This window comes from Oncorhynchus tshawytscha, linkage group LG24, assembly GCF_018296145.1.
Source record: "Oncorhynchus tshawytscha isolate Ot180627B linkage group LG24, Otsh_v2.0, whole genome shotgun sequence".
In the NCBI taxonomy this organism is placed as follows: domain Eukaryota; kingdom Metazoa; phylum Chordata; class Actinopteri; order Salmoniformes; family Salmonidae; genus Oncorhynchus; species Oncorhynchus tshawytscha.
In genome coordinates, this window is record NC_056452.1 from 2,683,174 (window position 1) to 2,708,815 (window position 25,642).

At 42.5% G+C, this 25,642-nt stretch overlaps 1 protein-coding gene across 1 annotated transcript in view; it reads right to left on the reverse strand.

Moving 5' to 3' along the window:
- The window catches only part of pth3r (parathyroid hormone 3 receptor), a 63,039-nt gene that overhangs the window by 27,406 nt on the left and 9,991 nt on the right, over nucleotides 1–25,642 (reverse strand). Inside the window, exons 2-3 of the mRNA XM_024387185.2 lie at nucleotides 2,690–2,795; nucleotides 325–435 (exon numbers count right to left, since the gene is read on the reverse strand). Of these exons, the coding sequence (XP_024242953.1) occupies nucleotides 325–435; nucleotides 2,690–2,795 (217 nt within the window). The remainder of the gene's footprint in view (nucleotides 1–324; nucleotides 436–2,689; nucleotides 2,796–25,642) is intronic.

Below are 25,642 nucleotides of genomic sequence, written 5' to 3' on the forward strand. Positions count from 1 at the left end.
ACATAGATGGACATAATTCATTCAAGTTACATAATGTAACTTGGCCTATGATCCTTAGACAAAGCGAGTGCAACAATATCCGTAGGCTAGTTGTTGGTTTCGTAACACAAAATACATTTTACATTTACAAAACCTGAAGACCAGTGTCTGCTGGTAAACACAATCTATCACTGACTTGTCATGATTACATAAGTGATCGATGTATGTGGACAATGTACTGTATTTCCTTCATACAGTAGTATGGGGTTTGTCCATTATTGTATTTAAAAAGAACAAAGCAGCGATTGAGCTTTAGGTTAGTGATCTTGTCATGAGCCAGCCCACCTCTGTGGTTGAAGTCGTAGATGTATTCTGGACATAGAACCGAGACCAGCTGACTAGGCTTCCCTCTGGGCCAGCAGATAATCCCATCCCACTCCGGTACACAGTCATCTTCTGCAAAAATACAACAGCACAGATAGCCATTTTGTATGAGTCATTGTGCTCTTTCTTAATCAGTAGAAAATTCAACCGACATTTCATTTCATAATATACAATGCATTCGGAAAAACTCAGACCCCTTGACTTTTTCCACATTTTGTTACGTTACAGCCTTATACTAAAATGTATTAAATAGTTTTTTTCCTCATCAATCTACACACAATACCTCATAATGACAAAGCAAAAACAGTATTTTATACATTTAGCAAATTTCTAAAAAATGAAAAACTGAAATATCACATTTACATACTGTAAGTATTCAGACTCTTTACTCAGTTCTTTGTTGAAGCACCTTTGGAAACGATTACAGCCTTGAATCTTCTTGAGTATGACGCTACAAGCTTGGCACACCTGTATTTGGAGATTTTCTCCCATTCTTCACTGCAGATCCTCTAAGGCTCTGTCAGGTTGGATGGGGAGCGTTGATGCACAGTTATTTTCAAGTCTCTCCAGAGATGTTTGATCGGGATCAATTCCAGGCTCTGGCTAGGCCACTCAAGGACATTCAGAGACGTGTCCCAAAGCCATTCCTGTGATGTCTTGGCTGTGTGCTTAGGGTTGTAGTCCTGTTGGAAGGTGAACCGTCACCACAGTCTGAGGACCTGAGCGCTCTGGAGCAGGTTTTCATCAAGGATCTCTCTGGACTTTGCTCTGTTCATCTTTCCCTCAACCCTGACTAGTCTCCCTGCTGCTGAAAAACATCCCCACAGCATGATGCTGCCACCACCATGCTTCACCGTAGGGATGGTGCCAGGTTTCCTCCAGATGTGATGCTTGGCATTCAGGCCAAAGAGTTCAATCTTGGTTTCATCAGAATCTTGGTCTGAGAGTGGTCTGAAATTCCTTTAGGTGCCTTTTGGCAAACTCCAAGTGGGCTGTCATGTGCCTTTTACTGAGGAGTGGTTTCCGTCTGGCCACTCTACCATAAAGGCCTGATTGGTGGAGTGCTGCAGAGATGGTTGCCGTTCTGGAAGGTTCTCCCATTGCCACAGAGGCACTCTGGAGCTCTGTCAGAGTGATCATCGGGTTCTTGGTCACCTCCCTGACCAAGGCCCTTCTCCCCCTATTGCTCAGTTTGGCCAAGTGGCCAGCTCTAGGAAGAGTCTTGGGGGTTCCAAACTTGTTCCGTTTAACAATGATGTAGACCACTGTATTCTTGGGGACCTTCAATGCTGCAGATTTTTTTTTGTACCCTTCCCCAGATCTGTGCCTTGACACAATCCTGTCTTGGAGCTCTACGGACAATTCCTTCAACCTCATGGCTTGGTTTTTGTTCCGACATGAACTGTTAACTATGGGAGCTTATATAGACAGGTGTGTGCCTTTCCAAATCATGTCCAATCAATTGAATTTACTACAGTTGGACTCCAATCAAGTTGTAGAAACATCTGAAGGATGATCAATGGAAACAGGATGCACCTCAGCTCAATTTCACGTCTCATAGCAAAAGGTCTGAATACTTATGTAAATAAGGTATTTCTGTTTTTATTTGTAATAAATGTGCAAACATTTCTAAAAACCTATTTTTTGCCTTTGTCATTATGGGATATTGTGTGAAGATTGATTAGGATTTTTTTTTTTAATCCATTTTAGAATAAGGCTGTAACATAACACAATGTGGAGACACTTTCTGAATGAGATGATGATACAGATGATACGATGCATCTGTAATGACATTTCTAACAGATGGCCATTCACAATCTGTATCAAGACTCTGCATCATAACTCTATGCCACGTGACCGTGAGTCGAGCTGGTTTTCCTATCATTCATCTCACATCTAACCTTCCGTTACTGTGGAAATACTTCACTCCAGGATATTGGATTGATAGCGCTTTTGACTGTACTTGAACAGGAGGAAGTGATGAACAATCTCATTTGTAATCAATTACACTTCATCCCATATTGGACTGATGGTGGTTGACACAAGAGAAGCTGATTTGACACTTTAACAAATCACTCATAATCTGGACAACCACTGCACCAGAAACCTTTTCTGTCCCTTGATTTTCAGTTGGGTGCATTACTGTAGCCAAAGGGGATCCCAATGAAATCATAAAAAAGTATAGGCTATGTCCTGTAACAGTGTTTCCCATACCTCTCCTCCAATACAACCAGACGTTCCATGTATTTGATGTATTCCAGAAGTATACCTAGGTTTGGGAAACACTGTCCTATGACTTACGATGTGGTTGAAGTAGTTAACACACCTTTGACTATGGCCAGCTGGGAATGGATTATCCTCTCACACTTGGCACGGGGACCAATCAGGAGGTAAATCTGCTCGTCTCGTGTGATGACATCATCAGAGTCTATCTATGGTAGAGGGACAGGAGAAGAAGAAGAAGATCATATTACCAGGTCAGGACTGATGACTTGACACCAATGTGACACATGCCATGATTTAGGCGAGACAGTTGGCTAGCAGCCAGCGGCATCAGCCAGTAAATGGTCAGACTGTCCACCGCTGTGTGTGACATGACATTAAAAAGTTGTTTGTCTCAAATGATGTGGCTCTCGAATGACAGTTGTCATGTCGTGTTCATGAATCATTGCATTATGTCGTGTTTGTTTAACAAGTAGGATTGTGTGTGCAGACAGGGCGACATTTGTTTTATCCTTCAGGTGTGAAGTCTAAGGTCTATCTTCTTCTTACCTTACCCCTTTGTCTGATCATGCCCGCATGTCCAAGACCTTCACCAATGAAATCTGAGGGACAATTAACCCCTCAAATCAAGCCTGGGAATCCAAACTGAATCGCTCTGTTTCACAGTTGTTTTACTTCACTGATTCAGTATGGCCATCTTTTCATTAAAACCGTGTGTGCCTGTAAAGAGCGGCATTGTTCAAAACTAATTTGTCAGTGATTAGATCACCTTTAACCAATCAGAAAACAATATAATCCAATTCTTTTGGACTCCTGGAAGAGCAGCTGTTGTGATTGTTTATTTGGATCCCCATTAGCTTTTGCAGAAGCAGCGGCTACTCTGCCCGGAGTCCACAAAAACACAAAACATGACAAGAAACAAAACACTGATAAACTGATAAACAAGGAAAGTCACACAATGTAAAATGTGTAGCTAGATACAAACAATGCAACTCAAAAATGATGCAAACAATACAGCACAACAAAATGTGTGTGTTAGTGTCTGGGTATGCCTGTGTTCACGTGTGTCCCCTCACAGTCCCCGCCGTTCAATGAATCGTTTCTCTGTCTGTTTCTTAAAGGCTAGTTTGCTGTTTGTTTGAGCAATTGCAGATGGAAGGGAGTTCCATGTGATCACGGTTCTGTATAAAACTGTGCATTGCTGTGAAATTGTTTTGGACTTGGGGACTGTGAAGAAACCCCAGGTGGTGTGTCTTGTGAAGTATGTATGGGTGTCTGAGCTGAATGTTATTTGACTATGCAGACAATCTGGCATTTTCAGCACAGTGATATTTCTCATAAAAACTAGAAGTTAACCTCTCGTCAACCCTCAACTAGGAAAGACTGGCATGCATGTTGTTGATGTTAGTTAAGTATGTGCAGTTAAGGGAAAGGCGTGCAGATCTTTATGTTCTACAGTTGATATTATTACCGGACAGTAATCAATATGGGACAATTCCAGAGCGTGAATAACTAGTACAGTTGATTTTTGTGTAAAAAAATGTATGATCTTTTTATAACAGACATACCCCAACCTTAACTTCATAACAATTTTGTCAATATGACTTGCCCATGATAATTGACCAGCCAATGTTATAGTAAAATCTATTGGGGATCCTAAAAAATAAATTCAGCATTTGGGTTTTCTTGCTAAAGCTATCTATAGGTCCTGTGACGACCCTCCCTCTCTGTCTGCCGAATTCTTTCTCTTTGCTCTTGTTTTCCTTAGTGGGGTGTCGGTGGATCGAGCAGGGTCGTCAGCGAAATGGGACACATCTGGGCCGAGTGTGTCCAGGGATAAATTCACCTTTCCCCATTCATGGAGGGGACTCTCTCCATGCAGACAAGCTGTTGGATTTTGGTTGTGGCATTATTATATATATATTTTTTTTAAATGTATATAAAATCAATTGTGGCTTGTCTGTCTGTGCAGCCACTCACTGACACTACTCACACCATTGTTGATTGTATATACAGTTGAAGTCGGAAGCTTACATACACTTAGGTTCCTAGACATTTTGGCGTATAGTACTTTGTTGCATTATGATGGGCTAATGCTAATTGGGATGTGCTTTGGTTGGTATTCACTGCATAGTTTTATAAATGTTTTGGTATAGGGCCTTAGAGTTATCAGTGATTTTGGTTGTTCGGTGATGTCATCAATGTGTTGCCTGTAAAAGTATTCCAGTAGGACCAATACAAGTGTCATTAGGCTAACTGATATGAGTATTTTGTTTTGGAGAAAATTTTATTGTTCGATAAACTCTGTAGGTGCTTTGTGTGCATCTTTTTTGAGTTGTAATAGTTGTTAGGCCCAGTGTTGGTTGCCTTTGTTTGTTTGGTAAACTTACCACTGTGGTGGATAGTTGGTTGTGTGCTGCATTGGAAAGAGTAACATTGGTTAGTTTCCAGGCCCCTGCCCAGGCTGGCAAACTTTTGCTCTACTCGCTGTTGGGACATCAGTCTGAGGTGAGTGCAATCTGCTGTGTACCTCAGTGGGTAGGGCAGTGTCATTTGCTACCTGGACCTATAGCCTTTGTTTTCCCCGTTAGGCTTAGCGACGTGTTTCACTTTGGAATATGTTTGGCATGGTTATTTCATTATTTTTGTGTGGTGTCTGTGGACTGAGCAGTTGTCTCGGGGGCACATCCGTGGCTTGGGGGAATCTGCCAGCATGCTGGGGGGGGTTTTCCTTGACAGCAGGCTACAGTGCCTAATTGCCCACCGCAAATCTGCACGAATGCTAGGGTTGAGTTATTGTAGGATTTGGGGAAGCTCCTTATATATCTCTCTCCTGTGGTGTCCAGTGTGATTGGTGTTTCTCTTGTTGTGGTCTGGTCTGGTGGGCTTGCAGAGGGGAAGAGTGCTGACAGAGGGGAAGAGCGCTGACAGAGGAGAAGAGCGTTGACAGAGGAGAAGAGCGCCGACAGAGGAGAAGAGAGCTGACAGAGGGAAAGAGCGCCGACAGAGGAGAAGAGCGCTGACAGAGGAGAAGAGCGCTGACAGAGGAGAAGAGCGCCGACGGCACCGACAGAGATGGCCCGCCTCGCTTCGCGTTCCTAGGAAACTATGCAGTATTTTTTTTTTTTTACGTGTTATTTCTTACATTGGTACCCCAGGTAATTTTATGTTTTATTACATACAGTTGGGAGGAACTACAGGATATAAGAGCAACGTCAACTCACCATCATTACGACCAGCAATACGACTTTCCCGAAGTGGATCCTCTGTTTTGCCCACCACCCAGGACAATGGATCGGATCCCAGCCAGCAAACCAAAACAACGTCGCCATAAAAGGGGCAGACGGAACAGTCTTCTGGTCAGGCTCCGGAGACGGGCATATCGCGCACCGCTCCCGAGCACACTACTCGCCAATGTCCAGTCTCTTGACAACAAGGTTGATGAAATCTGAGCAAGGGTAGCATTCCAGAGAGACATAAGAGACTGTAACGTTCTTTGCTTCACGGAAACATGGCTCACTCGAGAGACGCTATCGGAGTCGGTACAGCCAGCTGGTTTCTTCACGCATCGCGCCGACAGAAACAAGCAACTTTCTGGTAAGAAGAGGGTCGGGGGTGTATGCCTTATGATTAACGAGACGTGGTGTGATCATAACAACATACAGGAACTCAAGAACTTCTGTTCACCTGACTTAGAATTCCTCACAATCAAATGTCGACCGCATTATCTACCAAGAGAATTCTCTTCGATTATAATCACAGCCGCATATATTCCCCCCCAAGCAGACATATCGACGGCCCTGAACTAACTTTATTTGACTCTATGTAAACTGGAAAGCACATATCCTGAGGCTGCATTCATTGTAGCTGGGGATTTTAACAAGGCTAATCTGAAAACAAGACTCTCTAAATTCTATCAGTATATCAATTGTGCTACCAGGGCTGATAAAATACTGGATCATTGTTTTTTTAACTTCCGCGACGCATATAAGGTCCTCCCCCGCCCTCCTTTCAGAAAAGCTGACCACGACTTCATTTTGTTGCTCCCAGCCTATAGACAGAAAATAAAACAGGAAGCTCCCGCTCTCAGGTCTGTTCAACGCTGGTCCGACCAATCTGATTCCACGCTTCAAGATTGCTTCGATCACGTGGATTGGGATATGTTCCGCACTACGTCAAACAACAACATTGACTAATACGCTGATTCAGTGAGCGAGTTTATTTGCAAGTGCATCGGTGATGTCGTACCCACAGCAATTATTAAAATATTCCCAGACCAGAAACCGTGGATTGATGGCAGCATTCGCGTGAAACTGAAAGCACGAACCACTGCTTTTAACCAGGGTGTAGGGGTTTTCGTCCTCTTCTGAGGAGGTGTAGGAGAGATCGGACCAATGTGCAGCGTGGTAAGTGTCCATTTTAGTTTATCGAAACTGAACACTAAAAAATACAAAATAACAAAGTGACTGACACAAACGAAAAACCGAGTCCTGAAATGTGAAACAAACATCCAACAGGAAACAAACACTGACACAGAAAATGAACACCCACGAAACACAAGTGGGAAAAGGCTACCTAAGTATGATTCTCAATCAGAGACAACTAACAACACCTGCATCTGATTGAGAACAATACCAGGCCAAACGCAAAACACAACATAGAAAACGGAACATAGACAACCCACCCAACTCACGCCTTGACCATACTAAAACAAAGACATAACAAAGGAACTAAGGTCAGAATGTGACACAGGGCAAGGTGACCGGAAACAGGACCAAATACAAACAGTGTAGCTATTCCCTCCGCAAGGCGATCAAACAAGCTAAGCGTCAGTATAGAGACAAAGTAGAGTCGCAATTCAACAGCTCAGACACAAGAGGTATGTGGCAGGGTCTACAGTCAATCACGGATTACAAAAAGAATACAAGCCCCATCGCGGACCAGGATGTCTTGCTCCCAGACAGACTAAACAACTTCTTTGCTCGCTTTGAGAACAATACAGTGCCACTGACACGGCCCGCTACCAAAACCTGTGGACTCTCCTTCACTGCAGCCAACGTGAGTAAAACATTTAAATGGGTTAACCCTCGCAAGGCTGCAGGCCCAGATGGCATCCCCAGCCGCGTCCTCAGAGCATGTGCAGACCAGCTGGCTGGTGTGTTTACGGACATATTCAATCAATCCTTATCCCAGTCTGCTGTTCCCATATCCTTCAAGAGGGCCACCATTGTTCCTATTCCCAAGAAAGCTAAGGTAACTGAGCTAAACGACTACTGCCCCGTAGCACTCACCTCCATCATCATGAAGTGCTTTGAGAGACTAGTCAAGGACCATATCACCTCCACCCTACCTGACACCCTAGACCCACTCCAATTTGCTTACCGCCCCAATAGGTCCACAGACGACGCAATCACAACCACACTGCATACTGCCCTAACCCATCTGGACAAGAGGAATACCTATGTGAGAATGCTGTTCATTGACTACAGCTCAGCATTTAACACCATAGTACCCACCCTGGGTCTCGACCCCGCCCTGTGCAACTGGGTACTGGACTTCCTGACGGGCCGCCCCCAGGTGGTGAGGGTAGGTAACAACATCTCCACCCCGCTGATCCTCAACAGTGGGGCCCCACAAGGGTGCGTTCTGAGCCCTCTCCTGTACTACTTGTTCACCCACGACTACGTGGCCATGCACGCCTCCAACTCAATCATCAAGTATTCAGATGACACTACAGTGGTAGGCTTGATTACCAACAACGACAAGACGGCCTACAGGGAGGAGGTAAGGGCCGTCGGAGTGTGGTGTCAGGAAAATAACCTCACACTCAACATCAACAAAACAAAGGAGATGATCGTGGACTTCAGGAAACAGCAGAGGGAGCGCCCCCCTATCCACATCGACGGGACAGTAGTGGAGAGAGTAGTAAGTTTTAAGTTCCTCGGCGTACACATCACGGACAAACTGAATTGGTCCACCCACAAAGACAGCGTAGTGAAGAAGGTGCAGCAGCGCCTCTTCAACCTCAGGAGGCTGAAGAAATTCAGCTTGTCACCAAAAGCACTCACAAACTTTTACAGATGCACAATCGAGAGCATCCTGTCGGTCTGGTACGGCAACTTTTCCGCCCACAACCGTAAGGCTCTCCAGAGGGTAGTGAGGTCTACCTAACGCATCCCTGCTTTGATGTACCTGTACTGACCTCGCCTTCTGGATGATAGCGGGGTGAACAGGCAGTGGCTCGGGTGGTTGTTGTCCTTGATGATCTTTATGGCCTTCCTGTGACATCGGGTGGTGTAGGTGTCCTTGAGGGCAGGTAGTTTGCCGTTACGTAACGCATCACCTGGGGCAAACTACCTGCCCTCAAGGACACCTACACCACCTGATGTCACAGGAAGGCCATAAAGATCATCAAGGACAACAACCACCCGAGCCACTGCCTGTTCACCCCGCTATCATCCAGAAGGCGAGGTCAGTACAGGTGCATCAAAGCAGGGACAGAGAGACTGAAAAACAACTTCTATCTCAAGGCCATCAAACTGTTAAACAGCCACCACTAACATTGAGTGGCTGCTGCCAACATACTGACTCAACTCCAGCCACTTTAATAATGGAAAGATGTATGTAAAAAATGTATCACTAGCCACTTTAAATAATGACACTTAATATAATGTTTACATACCCTACATTACTCATCTCATATGTATATACTGTACTCTATACCATCTACTGCATCTTGCCATCTTTATGTAATACATGTATCACTAGCCACTTTAAACAATGCCACTTTTATATGTTTACATACCCTACATTACTCATCTCATATGTATATACTGTACTCTATACCATCTACTGCATCTTGCTTATGCCGTTCTATACCATCACTCATTCATATATTTTTATGCACATTTTCTTCATCCCTTTATACTTGTGTTTAAGGTTGTTGTTGTGAAATTGTTAGGTTAGATTACTCGTTGGTTATTACTGCATTGTCGGAACTAGAAGCACAAGCATTTCACTACACTCGCATTAACATCTGCTAACCATGTGTATGTGACAAATAAAATTTGATTTGAGTTTGTTTTAGCAGTTATTTGTGATTATGATGTCTTATGTAGAAGAGTTCATTTGCGTTCTATCAGAGGAACTGTTTGAATTATGTACTAAAGAACAACTGTTGAAGATTGCTGATTTACTACCAGGTTGAAATGACTGATAAAAAAAAAATATTTGTTTGGTTGATATTGAAGACCAATCTGATGGAGAGTGGTATACTAGAAGTTAGCACTAGGGCAGGCTCTGCCGAGGACTCGCCACCTCCCCAGCCGTCTCCCCGTTTTGCTACAATGGCCACTCCGTCTGTTAGCCCTAGTAGTCTTTCTTTTGAACAACAGAAAGAACTGCTTCTGTTACAACTCGAGCATGATCGTGAGAATGCTTGTGTTAAGCTGGAGCATGAGCTAGAGCATGATCGTTTTAAGTGTGAAAAGGATTTGGATTTTAAACAGGATTTGGAGAGTGCTAAAATCAAGCTGCAACAAGAGCGGCTAGAATTGGTTAGGGAAGGAAAGCTCTCGGGGGAGAGTTTGCAATGGGAAGGTGACCCAGAGTTATCTAGGAGTCGCTCCTCTAGTTTGTGCCCCGGACTCATTTGATATTGTTGGAAACTTACGGTTGTTGCCAAAATTTCATGAGAAGGACCTTGAGATGTTCTTTTCGTTGTTTGAGCATGTTGTTGATGCTAGGAGTTGGCATGATTCTGATTGCACTTTAATGTTGCAGTGTGTGTTGACTGGTAAAGCGCAGGAAGCATATTCAGCTCTTTGTGTTGCTGACAGTGGCAGTTATGATAAGGTTAAAATGGCTGTGTTACAGATTTACAAATTGGTTCCTGAGGCTTACCGCCAATGATTAGAACTTTAGAAAGGACAGACAAACAGACTGATGTTGAGTTTGCACACGAGTTATCTTCAGTTTAATCGCTGGTGTTCCGCCTCTGCGGTTATCCAGGTGATCTGATTATGCTAGAGCAATTTAAGGACACAATCCCTGATCGTGGCTGATGAGTATGTTTTGACACACAAAAGCGTCTTTGCAGAGTCCCATATTCGGAATGAGTGGGGGTTTCAGAAAGATTTGTGCCTCGCGCACCAAGACACTCTGGTTCAATGGCAGAGTTTCATTCAACTAGGGTGGAGCCTGGCTCGCATGGTAAAGCTGAATTTGGTCAAGAGTGTTACTACTGTTAGGGTTCAGGTCATTGGAAAAACGATTGCCCTGTTCTCAGGGCTAAGGCTAAATTCAGGACACACGCTTACATTAAACCTAAGCCTATGGTGTTAGCAGTGCCTGTCCCACATCAGTTCACTCCGTGTCATGCCCGGGGGCATGTGAAAGTCCATATTGAACCAGATTATTTACCTTTCATTATGGAGGGTTTTGTGTCAATCTTAGGAAGTAACAACCTTGTGCCAGTGAAGATCCTGAAAGACACAGGCATAAACTGATGTTGGATTCTGAACTGGTGAAAGGTGAGGTTGTTGTAGGAGTGCGTCCTTCGTTGCCTATTGAGGGCATTAACGTTATCCTTGGGAATAACTTGGCTGGTGAGCGTGTATGACCTGTTGTGTCTCCATCTCTAGTGGTTTTCCGCTTCTGGCTAACGATGATGGCACAAAGAAATATGTCACTACTTTCCCTGTTATCCAGTTCTGTACCCCGCTCCAATCTAATCAAGAAGCAACGGGCTGACCCCACATTACAAGAGTTGCGTGACCAAATTGTGCCTCTGGAACAGTTGGGAGATGTCGCCCATGGCTATTTTCTCCAGGATGATGTCCTGATGAGAAAGTGGGTGTCTCAAGGTAGTTGTTTTGTGGGGGAGGCTATTAGTTAGGTTGTTGTACCATTTAAGGTTTGTGAGTTGTTGCTGAAAACTTCCCACAACGATGTTGCTGGACATCTGGGCATGAATCGCATTCTAGGCCCTTTCTTTTGGGATGTTTCTGAGTTTATCAAAACCTGTCACACCTGTCAATTAACTGGTAAACCTAATAAAGCTATTAAGCCGGTCACACTCTTTCCTGTTCCCGTAGTCAGCCAACCTTTTGAGTGTCTGATTATTGACTGTTGGTCCTCTGACTCGCTCTAAGAATGGTAGTAGTTACCTGTTCACTCTGATGTGTCAGACCACTAGGTTTCCTGCTGCCTATCCTCTCCGGTCTATCACGACTAAGTCTGTGCCAAAAGCTTTGACCCAGTTTCTCACTGCTTGGAATCCCTAAGGTCATTCAGAGTGACCAAGGATCTAATTTCACCTCTAATCTGTTTGGTCAGGTTCTCCAACAGCTTCATATTCAACACAATTTGGCTAGCGCCTATCACTCGCAGAGTCAAGGAGAGCTGGAGCGTTTCCATTAAACACTTAAGTCTTTGTTGAGAGCTTATTGTACGGAGATCAATAAGGATTGGGAGGAGGGGTTGCCTTGGTTATTGTTAGCTGCCAGGGAGGTTTCACAGGAGAGCACGGGTTTCAGTCCGTTCACTGGTTTCAGTCCGTTCACGGGTTTCAGTCCGGTACCGTTATTTCGCTGGGTTCTTGTCATGCTAGGTCCGTACATGATGAGGAGGATGTTCCTGGTCCTGATGATTGCGTACTGCAGGGTAATTTGAAAAATTCAGAGACACTGGATGTTTGGATAGCCTTCTCACTCATCTACTTGCCGATAGTCGAGACGAGATGGTCGGTCTGATTCAGAGTTTTCCAGTTTTGTTTTCTGATACACCTACAAACTTAATAGAACACGATATCGTCAGTGGTTCTATAGAGTTTCTTCAGAGAGATGGCGTTGTCTGGATGCTGAGATCGGGTACATGCTGGATAGTGATATAGCAGAGCCTTCTTTCTCCAGTTGGGCTTCTCCCTGTATCTTGATCAGTAAACTGGATGGGACACACAGATGTTGTATGGACTACCATAAGGTAAAGTATCACTAAACCAGATTAATTTCTTCTTCCTCGGATGGAGGACTGCGTTGATCAAGTCGGTGCAGCAAAGTTTGTGAGCAAATTTGACCTGTTAAAGGACTATTGGCAGATGCCATAGACGAGTAGGGCAAATCTCTGCCTTTATTATTATTATTACACCCTCCGGTCTGTACTCATATTCAGTTATGAGTATTGACCTGCGTAATGCACCTACCACTTTTCAGTGACTTATGAATAGGGTAGTCTCCGGTCTGGTCGGGTGCTCTGTTTATCTGGATGATGTAGTGGTATATGCAGATACTTGGGAGGAGCATCTGTCCCGTATTCAAGCCTTGTTCGACCGCCTGGCTGCGGGTCGCCTTACTATCAATCTGGCTAAATGTGAGTTTGCTCAGGTGACCGTTATATATCTTGGTAAGTTGGTTGGGCAGGGTGAACTGCGTCCTGTTTGGGCTAAGGTGATAGCTATTGATGCTTTTCACCGCTGACTACTAAAAAGGAACTGGTGCGTTTCTTGGGAATGATTGGTTATTACTGTAGTTTCTGTAGGGACTTCTCTACTGTGGTCGCTCCCTTAGCTTTCAGTAAATCAGTCAAGGCGATTTACGTCTGGTCTCCTCTCTGTCAACAGGCTTTTGAGGATGCAAAGAGGTTGCTTACCTAAACTACGGTGCTGGCTGCTCCTCACGTGGATTTGTCAATCGCCTTGCAGGTGAATGTGAGTCATGTGGGGGCAGGTGCAGTCTTGCTGCAAGCAGAGGTGTCTGGTGTTCAGAGGCCTGTTAGTTTATTTTCCAAAAAGTTTAACCATTATCAGTTGAACCATTCCGTGGTGGAAAAAGAAGCGCTAGCACTCATATGGGCGCTACAGCACTTCAAGGTTTATGTCGGGTTGGGTGTAGTACATATTGTGGTCTTTCTTACAAGCATTCCTTCTCGATGTGCGGCACATCAGGGGGACTGATAATGTCTTTGCTGACATGCTCTCTTGTGTGCCCTGTTCCTGAATGTCCACGTGACTGACCACAGTTTATTTTGTGTTTGGTATTGTCCTGTTCTGTTTCTCCTGTCTGTTCCCTTCTGTTCTCGTTTTCTTCGTTCATCTTAAAGGTTGCTTCATGTGTGCAAAGGATGCTGAGGTCTGGGGAGGACGAGGTTGGCTAGTGCAGTGGGAAAGGGGTAACCAGGGCAGGATTTTGTTGTTTATGTGTGATTGGTGTAGTGTCAAATGCGTCCTGGAAGATAGAAATGTGGCGGCAGTAATATGGGGCAGATCTTTTGACCTGGTTGGGTTAGAAGCAAGTCATTTTCGCCGTAGTAACGGTGCAACCGTAGCTAGGTTTCCACCCAATTGGCGACAGATTCATGCAAATATGGTTTTTAAATGCATAAAGAAAATATGTGCATTTCCCCACCAATGATGTTTCCACCGAACGGACCCGCTGTGGATAAAAATGTGAGATGAAGTTCAATGTGTTTCTATCACATTTTCAACTCTACTGATAGTTTTGTCACAGAAACCTTTGTGTTAAATACCAAATGTCCCTACTTATGGTCTTGCACATGTGCTGTAGCCAACAGCTTGCAGATACAGTGCGGGTAGGCTGTGTGTAGGCCAGTCTAAATGATGAGATTATTATGAATAGCCTAAGAGCATCGATCAGTCATGCATTGATCATCAAGACCCAAGATATTTATTGGAAAGTTGCATCAAGATCGCCGTGCATTTTCACCACCCTGTGAAGTTCATCCTAATAAACTGCATGGTTTCCCAAGTCATAGTAGAAGGACCACACACACCATATCATCGCGTGACTCCAAGTTTACTTTGATATGATGGTTATTATATCAATATTTGCGCATTGGAGTTTCTACCGGCATTTCTTACATGAATTTTATCAACACAAAATGATCCCACCGTGTTGAACAAAAAATTCTGTCGGCATTTAAATTGTACAGAAATTTCCTGTTTCCATCCTAGCTATCATGACGATTGTTTTTATATACGGTGTGACTTTACTCACATAGAAACTGTGAATGGAAACGTGGTTCATGACGTTAATGAATCTGCACAAATCGTGTTTCACTAGGGCACTTGGAAAGCCTTATCATTAGCCTAGATTAATTATTATGTGGGAGATTTTTTTCATAGTTGCACAGTGCTCCAAAAATAAACCTCCTGGTCTCACAGCAAAATATTTTGTCACATATAGCTAGTTTTCCATCCAACTGTCAACAGATTATATTAGATATATCAAATAAAGTAAAGCCCAGCTCATTGGCTATCTAGCTAGCTTTGTTTGACCCCGATTGGTGTTTATTTGACAAAGTTAGAGTCGTTTAAGTGAATACTGCCTGCGTCATCGTCGTGCCATGATGACATCGCTCTATGACCAAATATATATAATGATATAGTGAAGTCTGGTTACGTTCTAGGATCTCTCAGGAATACATACAAACATGATTTGACTGGTTGAAACAACGTTTAGGGTTAGATTTTCACAGATTCCTTTCTTTACAAATTGAATGAGTGGAACTACAAAATCTGTTGTGCATGCTATATGGACCTTTTTAGGATATGAAAAAGGATTGTATCTAATACAATGGCACCTCATGTTATCTCTGGGACCCTTTGGATGATAAATCAGAGCAAGATTTCAGAATGTAAGTACACATTTCACCTTCAGAGGTGAATTTATCAAACCTATCGAGTTGAAAAAAGTGTTTTGTTGTTAGGAGCTCTCCTTAATCAATAGCATGGCATTTTTTCCCGCAGAAATAGCTACTGTAAATTGGACAGTGCAGTTATATTAACAAGAATTGAAGCTTTCAGCCGATATAAGACAGTTATATGTACCGACATTTGTTGTTTCTCTAAAATCTGCGCTGCATCCCTAAGAAGCTCTAGTTTACATGATGAGATTATGGATAAGAGAAGGAATATTTGTATTTGTCAAACAACAGTCAAGCATCAATCATCATGTCACCAGAATAAGACCCTTGATGTTTATTGGAAAGGAACATAAAGCTCATAGTTTACAACACCCTGTGAAGTTCCTCATAATTTACTTAATCTATAGCCTTAAATTGCATGGTTTCCCGAGTCATAGTGGGAGGACCACACACCATATCACGTGACTCCAAGTTTACTTAGATATGATGGTTATTAGGGAGAGTATTGGTAAAGTGGGATACTTAAGCTGTGTAATGGATATATTCAATTGTGTACAATAACATACCCCAAAATCTATGCCTGTGTGTTAGTGAAGTAGTTGATGATAAAAAATGGGTTCAAACGTTATGAAGTCATCATTGTGGGCGTGGCATCCCGTGTAATAACACATGTCTCTAGAGGCATAATGGTAAGTAAAATGACGTAGGGTTCTGATGAAAATCATGTAGGTTTATATTTTTTTTAAACTAAGGATATTCAATGTTTCATTACAGCATATAGTATTTTGTAATGGGATGTAATTGTAAAATAATTACTCTAAATGGTTTGCTTACTACTTTCACCTTTTTAGAACATTGACATTTTGACTGTGTTCCAGTTGCCAATCGCCTACTGTCAAACTGGGACACCCTGTTACTGTTAAACTGGGACTCTCCTCTAGGCCATTTTAATGCAGATTTTTTTCTTCTTCTGAGGATTGTGAAATGCATGTTTTCTTAACAGAAATCCATTTTCTAAATAGGATCAAACCAACGTAGAAAATCATAGCAAGCTACAGTATATTCACAGGTATATGATGACAAAAATATTATAGTTTGCTGTATTCAACTCTGGTGACAATTAAACAGTCATTGAAATTGTTGAGGGGTGAGGTCCACTAGAGTGTCGTGTTGAGAGTGCTGAACTGATAGGCCTAGATGAAGTTAATTTTATTTTATTTATAGGCTATACAATTACATATAGGCTACATCATATAATTATAATCAAGTATGATGATGATAATAATAATTGATCATTCTTAATGTTCCACAAAAATACCTAAATGTTACTAAATACATTTAATTTGTAATTATAATTTAAGTTTATCATTAAAATATGGAAATTACTCATACTCATTATTAATTTATCCTTCTTTACAATAAAGAATTAAGTGTCCCACTTTGTCAATCAAGGTGTCCCAATTTACCAGTATCAACTGAAAAGGACAATTTGTGTTTGAAGAAGAGTCATTCATCCTGTGTTTAATTTCTCTTTCTTTTGTATAGTGTAGTAGAGTTCCAAAACTGTTTAGAATGGTATCATGATGGGAGTCAATGGGATGATTCTGTAAGGCGTTCCGGAAAGCACATTTTCAGAAAGTGTCCCACTTTATCAATACTCACCCTATCAGTATTTGCGCATAAAAGTATTTCCACCACCATTTCTCACGCGATACATTTTACAGACATAAAAAGATCACACCATGTCGAATGAACAAATTATCTGTCTGCATTTATAAAATTGTACCAAAACTTCCTGTTTCCATATGTGGTTAATATCGCACTTTAGAGCCATGCTCCCGAGGAGCTGATGTGCTGCCTCCAGGTGTTGTGAAATAGTTGTACTGGGGTGCAGTATGTGTCGATCCCTCTTGAACCCTTTTTTTCTGTGGCTCCTGGGTGCCATGTCCTCAGGGCCCTTGCCTTGCGAGTGATGGGCAAGCGCAAAACAAAGACGCTTTGTGAGCCCGGTACATTTCACAACCACACAGCAAAACTAGCAGCTAGTCAGCTAGCAAAGACTAGCTATACTAGCCATCAGAGAGAGAGCAAGAGAGAGTTATTGACAGAGAGAGATATACAGTCTATTCGGAAAGTATTCAGACCCCTTTCCTTTTTCCACATTTTGTTATGTTACAGCCTTATTCTAAAATGGATTAAACTACAAAAAAAAGATTTCTAATCAATCTACAAATAATACCCCATAACATATGACAATGCAAAAATGTTTTTTTAGACATTTTTGCACATACAAAAATTAAAATAAATACAGAAATAGCTTATTTACATAAGTATTCAGACCCTGTGCTATGAGACTCAAAATTAAGCTCAGGTGCATCCTGTTTCCATTGATCACCCTTGTTGATGTTTCTTCAACTTGATTGGAGACCACCTGTGGAAAATTCAATTGATTGGACATGAAAAGGCACACACCTGTCTATACAAGGTCCTACAGTTGACAATGCATGTCGGAGCAAAAACCAAGCCAGGAGGTCGAAGGAATTGCCCGTAGAGCCCGAGACATGATTGTGTCGAGGCACAGATCTGGGGAAGGGTAACAAAAAATGTCTGCGGCATTGAAGGTCCCCAAGAACACAGTGGCCTACATCATTCCTAAATGCAAGAAGTTTGGAACCACCAAGACTCTTCCTAGAGCTGTCTGCCTGGCCAAACTGAGCAATCGGGGGAGAAGGGCCTTGGTCAGGGAGGTGACCAAGAACCTGATGGTCACTCTGACAGAGCTCCAGAGTTCCTCTGTGGAGATGGGAGAACCTTCTTTGCAGTACTCCACCAATCAGACCTTTATGGTAGAGTGGCCAGACGGAAACCACTCCTCAGTAAAAGGCACATGACAGCCCGCAATGAGTATGCGAAACAGCACCTAAAGGACTCTGGCCATGAGAAACAAGATTCTTTGATCTGATGAAACGGAGATTGAACTATTTGCCTAAAAGCCAAGTGTCATGTCTGGAGGAAACCAGGCACCATCCCTGCGGGGAAGCATGGTGGTGGTGGCAGCATCATGCTGTTGGGATGTTTTTCAGCGGCAGGGACTGAGAGATTAGTCAGGATCGAGGAAAAGATCAACGGAGCAAAGAAAACAGAGATCCTTGATGAAAATCTGCTCCAGAGTGCTCAGAACCTCGTACTGAGGTGAAGGTTCACCTTTCAACAGGACAATGACCCTAAGCACACAGCCAAGACGATGCAGGAGAGGCTTCGGGACAAGTCTCTGAATGACCTTGAGTGGCTCAGCCTGAGCCCAGACTTGAACCAGATCAAACATCTCTGGAGAGACCTGAAAATAGCTGTGCAGCGACGCTCCCCATCCAACCTGACAGAGCTTGAGAGGATCTACAGAGAAAAATGTGAGAAATTCCTCAAATACAGGTGTGCCAAGCTTGTAGTGTCATACCCAAGAAGACTTAAGAATGTCATCACTGCCAAAGGTGCTTCAACAAAGTACTGAGTAATGGGTCTGAATACTTATGTAAAAAAAACTTTTTTGTTTTTGTTACTCTGTAAGGTAACAAAATGTGGAAAAAGTCAAGAGTCTGACTACTTTCCAAATGCTCTGTAGCTGATAATATAACACTTGAAATGTCTATATCTTTATGAAACCTTTTTGAGAGCAATATTTACTGTTAAATTCTAATAGTTTTTCATTGATGTTGTTTTGTCTTCTCACTTTTGTTTATTGTTTATTGCACTTGCTATGGCAATGTAAACATATTTCCCATGCAAAAAGGTTTTTGTTGAGTTTTTATAATACATTTGATTTTATACTGAATTATTAACACAAATAATGGCACACTGTGCCTTTTCAGAAAATATCAACAAAGTTGTAATTCCTAAAAAAAATATATATGTATATACACAACTAATTTCCTCAACAAAAAAATAGTTTTCCATTCTACACAAAACAAACTGCTCCTTGGTAAGCCCGCTTCTCCTCAAACAATGGGAGATCTTTTACAGCCGAGAAGAACTCAGAATCCACTTTTATTCTGGCAATCCTTTCAAAACACGTCTTACATCCTGCCAATATCTTGTGTCTATTTTGTTTCCAACTCATCTTAGCTTGTCCAAAAAATTAATTGTAACAGTTGATATTTTCCTTTCTGTTGCTTACTATATTGAAACCCCAAAATAAAAACAGTGTAATTGAAAATCTCCCCTACAGCTGTAAACAAAGACTCCAGTATTTCAAATAGAGACTTTATCCTCACACTCCATAAAACAGTGAAAATTGTTTCTCTTATGTTACAAAAAGGACATCCATCTCCAAAATCTGAATTAATAACAGACACAAAAGCATGAACTGCAATGATGCCATGCAAAACCCTCCATTGCATGCCACCAGTGCCCTTTTGTAATGGTGGCTTGTACAATACTCTCCATGCTGGCTTTACCTTGTCACCAATGCCCAGTTTTACCCTCCAAGGAGTTTTCTATTCTATTCTTCAATTTATCTTTATTCAAAACCTTGATATAAGGATATCCCATTCACCTCATCCAAACCCACTTCTCCCAACCCTCTCAAATCTAATAATAACACCTTTCTTTCTGACTCTGGGATATTGGGTGTAATCCCTAATCTTGGAAATAGGACGTTTTCATCTTGTACCTTCTTCTTGTGACTATTAAGCATGAACCACTCTTCTACTGACAGAGCCTACCTGTAACTTCCCAGCAGTTGTCTGGTAATCCTTTTTGACCTCAACCCCAAATCTTCAGCCACTCATGCTCCATCCATTAAGGTGGGCCCAGCCATGACCATCAACTGTTTTAGGGTGATGATTTTGCCCTTCACCAGAATCTTGGAGAAATGTGGAACAGCTGCAGTTGTACAATCCAGTCTTGCCCCATACACTCTGCTGGAGTGCATCTGGACACCTTCATTATGCTCCAAACCCTAAGAATGCCTCTGTAAAATGGAGGTAATCCCTCCCTAGAAATATGTCTACTATCAACCAAAAATAAAGCCTTCTTTAAACCTAATACCCCGACCTGCTGTAATACAACACCTGCCACCCCTCACCAAACCACATGTTCCGGACCATAAAGCAACCTTTGAATAAACTTAAACCGGAAAGCAGCAGCCCTACTAGCAAGATATACAAGACCTTGTCCTCCCTCCTCTTTTGACAAATACAAAACACTTTGTCGAACCCAATGGTATTTATCCCAAAATAAATCTGCAATAATCACCTGTATCTTAGCCAGAATGCCAGATGGTGGCTCTATACATGACAACCGATGCCACAGTGCAGACCAACCACATTGTTAACAATAATAGTGCGCACATTGTTAACAATAACATATCCTCATCCTCCCTCCCACCATTTCAAGCACCCCGTTCAATTTTTTTTCCATTGTCCCCACATCCACTAGGTACACTCCAAGATACTTAAACCCTCCCTTACACCATTCCAGCCCCCCTGGCAAAGCAATGATCCCTCCAGACCATTTTCCAATCTGTAAAGCACAACTTTTTTCCCAATTCCCCTAGAGACGAATAGGAGGAATATCCTCTGAAAGGTACACCCCTTCAATGTGACTTCTAATGGTAGCAGTGGCTCTATAGCGATGGCATATAACATTCCTGGCAAAGAACACCCCTGTCTAATACCTCTAAAAACTTTAAAAGGAGCACTCAAGTCACCGTTAACTTTCAGTACACTTTCAATGTCACCATATATCACTCTGATCATGGCAATAAAACCAGAGCTGAAACCAAACACCTCAAAAGTGTTCAACTCGGTCAAATGTATTTTCCAGGTCAATCGAAATTAGACCAGTATCCAACCTAATAGCCCTAGAGATGTCCAAAAAAACTGAATCAGAGAAATGTTTTCCCCTATCTGCCTGCCGAGAACACAATAGGAATGGTCCGTTTGTAGGATTTGCCCCATCAACTCCCTCAGCCTGTTGGACAAAGCCTTGGACAATAAAGTTACCGGCCTGCAGTTCTTCACCTCCCTAGGGTCACCCTTTTTTGGCAGTAAGGTGAGGACAGCCCTCCGTCAGCTTATCGGTAGTAGCCTTCCGGTCAAAGTATTGTTAACTACTGATAGCCAATCCTCTCCCCAGAAAGTCAACGGGAAACCCATCAATGCCTGATGCCCTTCCATTTTCCATTCATTTTAATGCAGTGTATAGCTCCTGCAAAGACAATGGTTGCTCAAGCTCAACCTGAACTTCTGCAACCACCTGTGGGAGCCCATCAAGGAACTGCTGTGTCACTGTTTTATCCACTGTGTACTCACACCCGTAGAGCTCAGCATAGAACTCTACTGCCCTCTTTCTAATTTCACAGGGCTAGTGAGCTCTTGTCCAACAGCTGATTTGAGGCAATGAATAATTCTTTTTTGTCAATTGTTTTTCTTTAAACCGAAGAAAATGTTGGATGAGACATCCATTTCAGAGATTCCCTCAAACTTACTTCTCACCAATGCCCCCTGGGCTCTGCTACCCAGCAGGTCTGCCAATGTGGCTTTTTTATTGTTTTTTCATACAAAACTGGTCTTTTGAGACCGCTACCTCTCCCAGAAAAAAACTAAAACATTTCCGGAAGTGAGCATCACTCAATAAAGTTGTATTAATATGCCAGTTTGCGCTTTTGGGTTTTACAGCGTTAATGAAACTGTTATGAAACAATGATCAGAAAATCCCACTGGGGTTATCACACTTGATTTACAGACCTGTGGCTTTATTGTTTTGAGCAGCAATCTATGTAACCTAGCCAGAGAGATGGTGTTCTCTCTCACATGGGCCCATGTGTACTGTCTTGTGCCTCCATGTTGGCACCGCCAAATATCACACAGTTCATGTGTTAAAATAAGGCATTTTTAAAAAGTCCTTGAGGCTATATGAGGTTCTTTGTGGTTTCTGGGGCATATACATGTATTAAACACATAGTGATGTTTTCATACCTCGCTCTAACTTGTAATAACCTCCCCTCAACTACATCTTCAACTTCATATGACAAAAGCAAAAAAAAAAAAAACACACACACACACTCCTGTTGCCACATAATTACATTTTCAATATTACTTTGTGTGTCTTGTATAAAACTTATGTCACTTCCCTTTCCTTCATTAACTCATTCACCACGGCTCCTTTTTTAACATCTCTTGCCCCATTTACGTTTAAAGAAGAAATCTTAAAACTGCTCAAGACTGGGGAAAAATACAGAGGAAGAGACAGAAAACACATATTTTTACAGATTTAAGGCTGCAACTGAACTCTTTCATTTCCCTTAGAATTTAAATAACTTGTCACTCTTGTGACAACTTTCTTGAGTCTAGTGATTTCAGGCCTTGTCAAACCTCCCCCATTTTTTTTTTCATTTAAAAAAATTCAATAAACATTATAATCCTGCATATAGTTCCTCCCTTTTGTAAATTTCAGAAATTGACGTACCTTCTCAATCCCATACCTCCCTTCCACCCCATTTCTCTCGCTGTTTTGTTGTGATGCATCAGATGACTCTCTCTATCCTCCCCAGAGGAAAACTCCACCATCACTATAACCTGATTATCCTCAACTGATTTATCAATTTCTACCTTCCTCTTAGAATTAGAACTTTCATCACCACTTAAATTCATCCTCTTACTCCTCGGTACTTTAAAAACAACTGCTTCATTTTCCATTGTTTCAATCTCCTCTTGAGCTCCAAATTCATTTTCCAGCACTGACTCAGCGACCTCAGTCGCTGTCTCACTGGCTGTTTCCCCTCCCTCTTTGTTCTGCTCCACCACAATTTCCCCCGTAGCCACACTGCTTTCCTTTCCTACTTTTCCAACCATATCTGCCCACCTTCTCCCTTCCCCTGAACCCTTAGCATGTTCATCCCTTCGCGGTGGTGCATTAGCTGCACCAGCGCTAGAGATAACACAGGGCTCTCATTCTTGGGACGCACGCTCATTCTTGGGACAATAATGTACCAAATGCCCCTTTCTTCCGCAGCCAAAGCATTTAATTGATTCAGTAGAAGTGTTGAACACGTAATCAAATCCGTCAATCTTAAAACTGAATGCTAAATTCAGTTTGTCAGTATCCTTCTTTAAAATCATATGCACATGTTTCAGCAAAGAAGATTTGCATCCAAAAATAACCTTTTATTGTAGACACAAGTTGACTATGACGAGATAACTCCCGCCCTAACACTTCATCTCTAACAAATGGTGGCATGTTAGACCTTCTAAATTTCTTCGACGGATTAATTAGAGGATATACCGACGTCTGTGTATCCCGCAATACAACACCGCTCTCAACTATCGTATTCACCTTTTCAATGGAATCTAAGAATATCACTACAGTGCTATTCATACTTGAGGCTGATTTTATGATATCATACCCAATGATAGCGCCAACTGCTAAGCTGCATTCTTCCAACTAACACCCCGCCGCAGCAGGAATCTTTACTCCACGCCGCCAACTAAGTTTTTCAAATCCCAAACCTCCGCGAGTGACCATTGCTACCAGAACTGGTTGCACCCTCGAGAAAAACAACCTCAACGATCACAATCCCCTATACGTGCTTACAGTGAGACAAGATAACCTTAAAACAACTAATTGACATGTATGTATACACACACGCACACACACACACACTGAAAACACCAAAACCCAATAGAGTGAAAAAGATTCAGTCGCTCCCACAATCGCTCCTGCTTCCCGACTCACTCCAGCATGCACTCCGACTAGAGAGAGAGAGAAGTCATCACAAGCTATTATGGTAAACAGACATTAGAAGAGGGGGAGAGGGGAAGACGAGGTACTGTAGATACACCAGTGAGCATATTTTCATCAACTGCCTCAACTTGGGAGTAGGGAATTTTGTGTATATAGTGTAGTTTCTTTCTACAAGACATGTACATACATTTCACAGCACTACAATGGCTGCCTCCCACAAAAGTGAAAGAAAGACGTTTCTGTGTCTTCGAACAAACCAAGACCAACTGGAACAACTCATAAATGCAAAAATGTGACAATCACATTCTACGCGTAATTCGCATAAACAAACTGCCTGTGAGGGAACAGTATTTTAGATATAGAGCACATGATCAATATCACCCAAAATATGTTTACACGATATCATCTCCAAGTGTGACCAGGCAAATTATTTTCATAATTGACATTAACCAACTGCCTGGGAGTGAATTGTAGCTTAGATACAGCATAGAGCACATAATAATCAACATCACCAACAGTGATATCATCTCAACACATGACTTGATGTTTGAGAGGCCTCAATGTTACTTTTACATCCCGGTCAAGCCAAAGTCAACACAGACACCTACGTTACTGTGAGAGTTTTACTGTTTTACCGTTAACTGTAGACACATACTGGAAGTGTTGACATTGCAATGATGACTAATCCTCTGCTGTGTGTATGGGCGGGCATGTGCGTGTGTATGGTGCACACCACCCTTGTGAGTGTGTGTGTGTACTGAACCCCCACCCCCCAATTGTCTCAAGGCTTAAAAAAACGCCTTTAACCTGTTTCCTACCCTTCATCAACACTGATTGAAGTGGATATAACAAGTGACATCAATAAGGGATCTTAGCTTTCATCTGGATTCATCTGGTCATTCTGTCTTGGAAAGAGCAAGTGTCCTTAATGTCTTGTATACTCAGTGAATGATAAAAATAAATGAAATGCATAGAACCTATTAAATCCTTCGACTCTGCAGGCATGATGTACACTACATGCCCAAAAGTATGTGGACACCTGCTCGTTGAACATCTCATTCCATAATCATGGGCATTAAAATGGAGTTGGTCCCCTCTTTGCTGCTATAACAGCCTCCACTCTTCTGGGAAAGCTTTCCACTAGATGTTGGAACATTGCTGAAGGGATTTGCTTCCATTCAGCCACGAGCAATAGTGAGGTCGGCACTAATGTTGGGCAATTAGGCCTTGCTCACAGTCGGCGTTCCAATTCATCCCAAAGGTGTTTGATGGGTTTGAGGTCAGGGCTCTGTGCAGGCCAGTCAGGTTCCTCCACACTGATCTCAACAAACAATTTCTGTATGGACCTCGCTATGTGAATGGGGGCATTGTCATGCTGAAACAGAAAAGGGCCTTCCCCAAACTGTTCCCACAAAGTCGGAACCACCGAATCATCTAGAATGTCATTGTATGCTGTAGCATTAAGATTTCCCGTCACTGGAACTAAGAGGCCTAGCCCGAACCATGAAAACAGCCCCAGACCATTATTTCTCCTCCACCAAATTTACAGTTGGCACTATCCATTGGGGCAGGTAGCGTTCTCCTGACATCTGCCAAACCCAGATTCATCCATCGGACTGCCAGATGGTGAAGCGTGATTTATCACTCCAGAGATCGC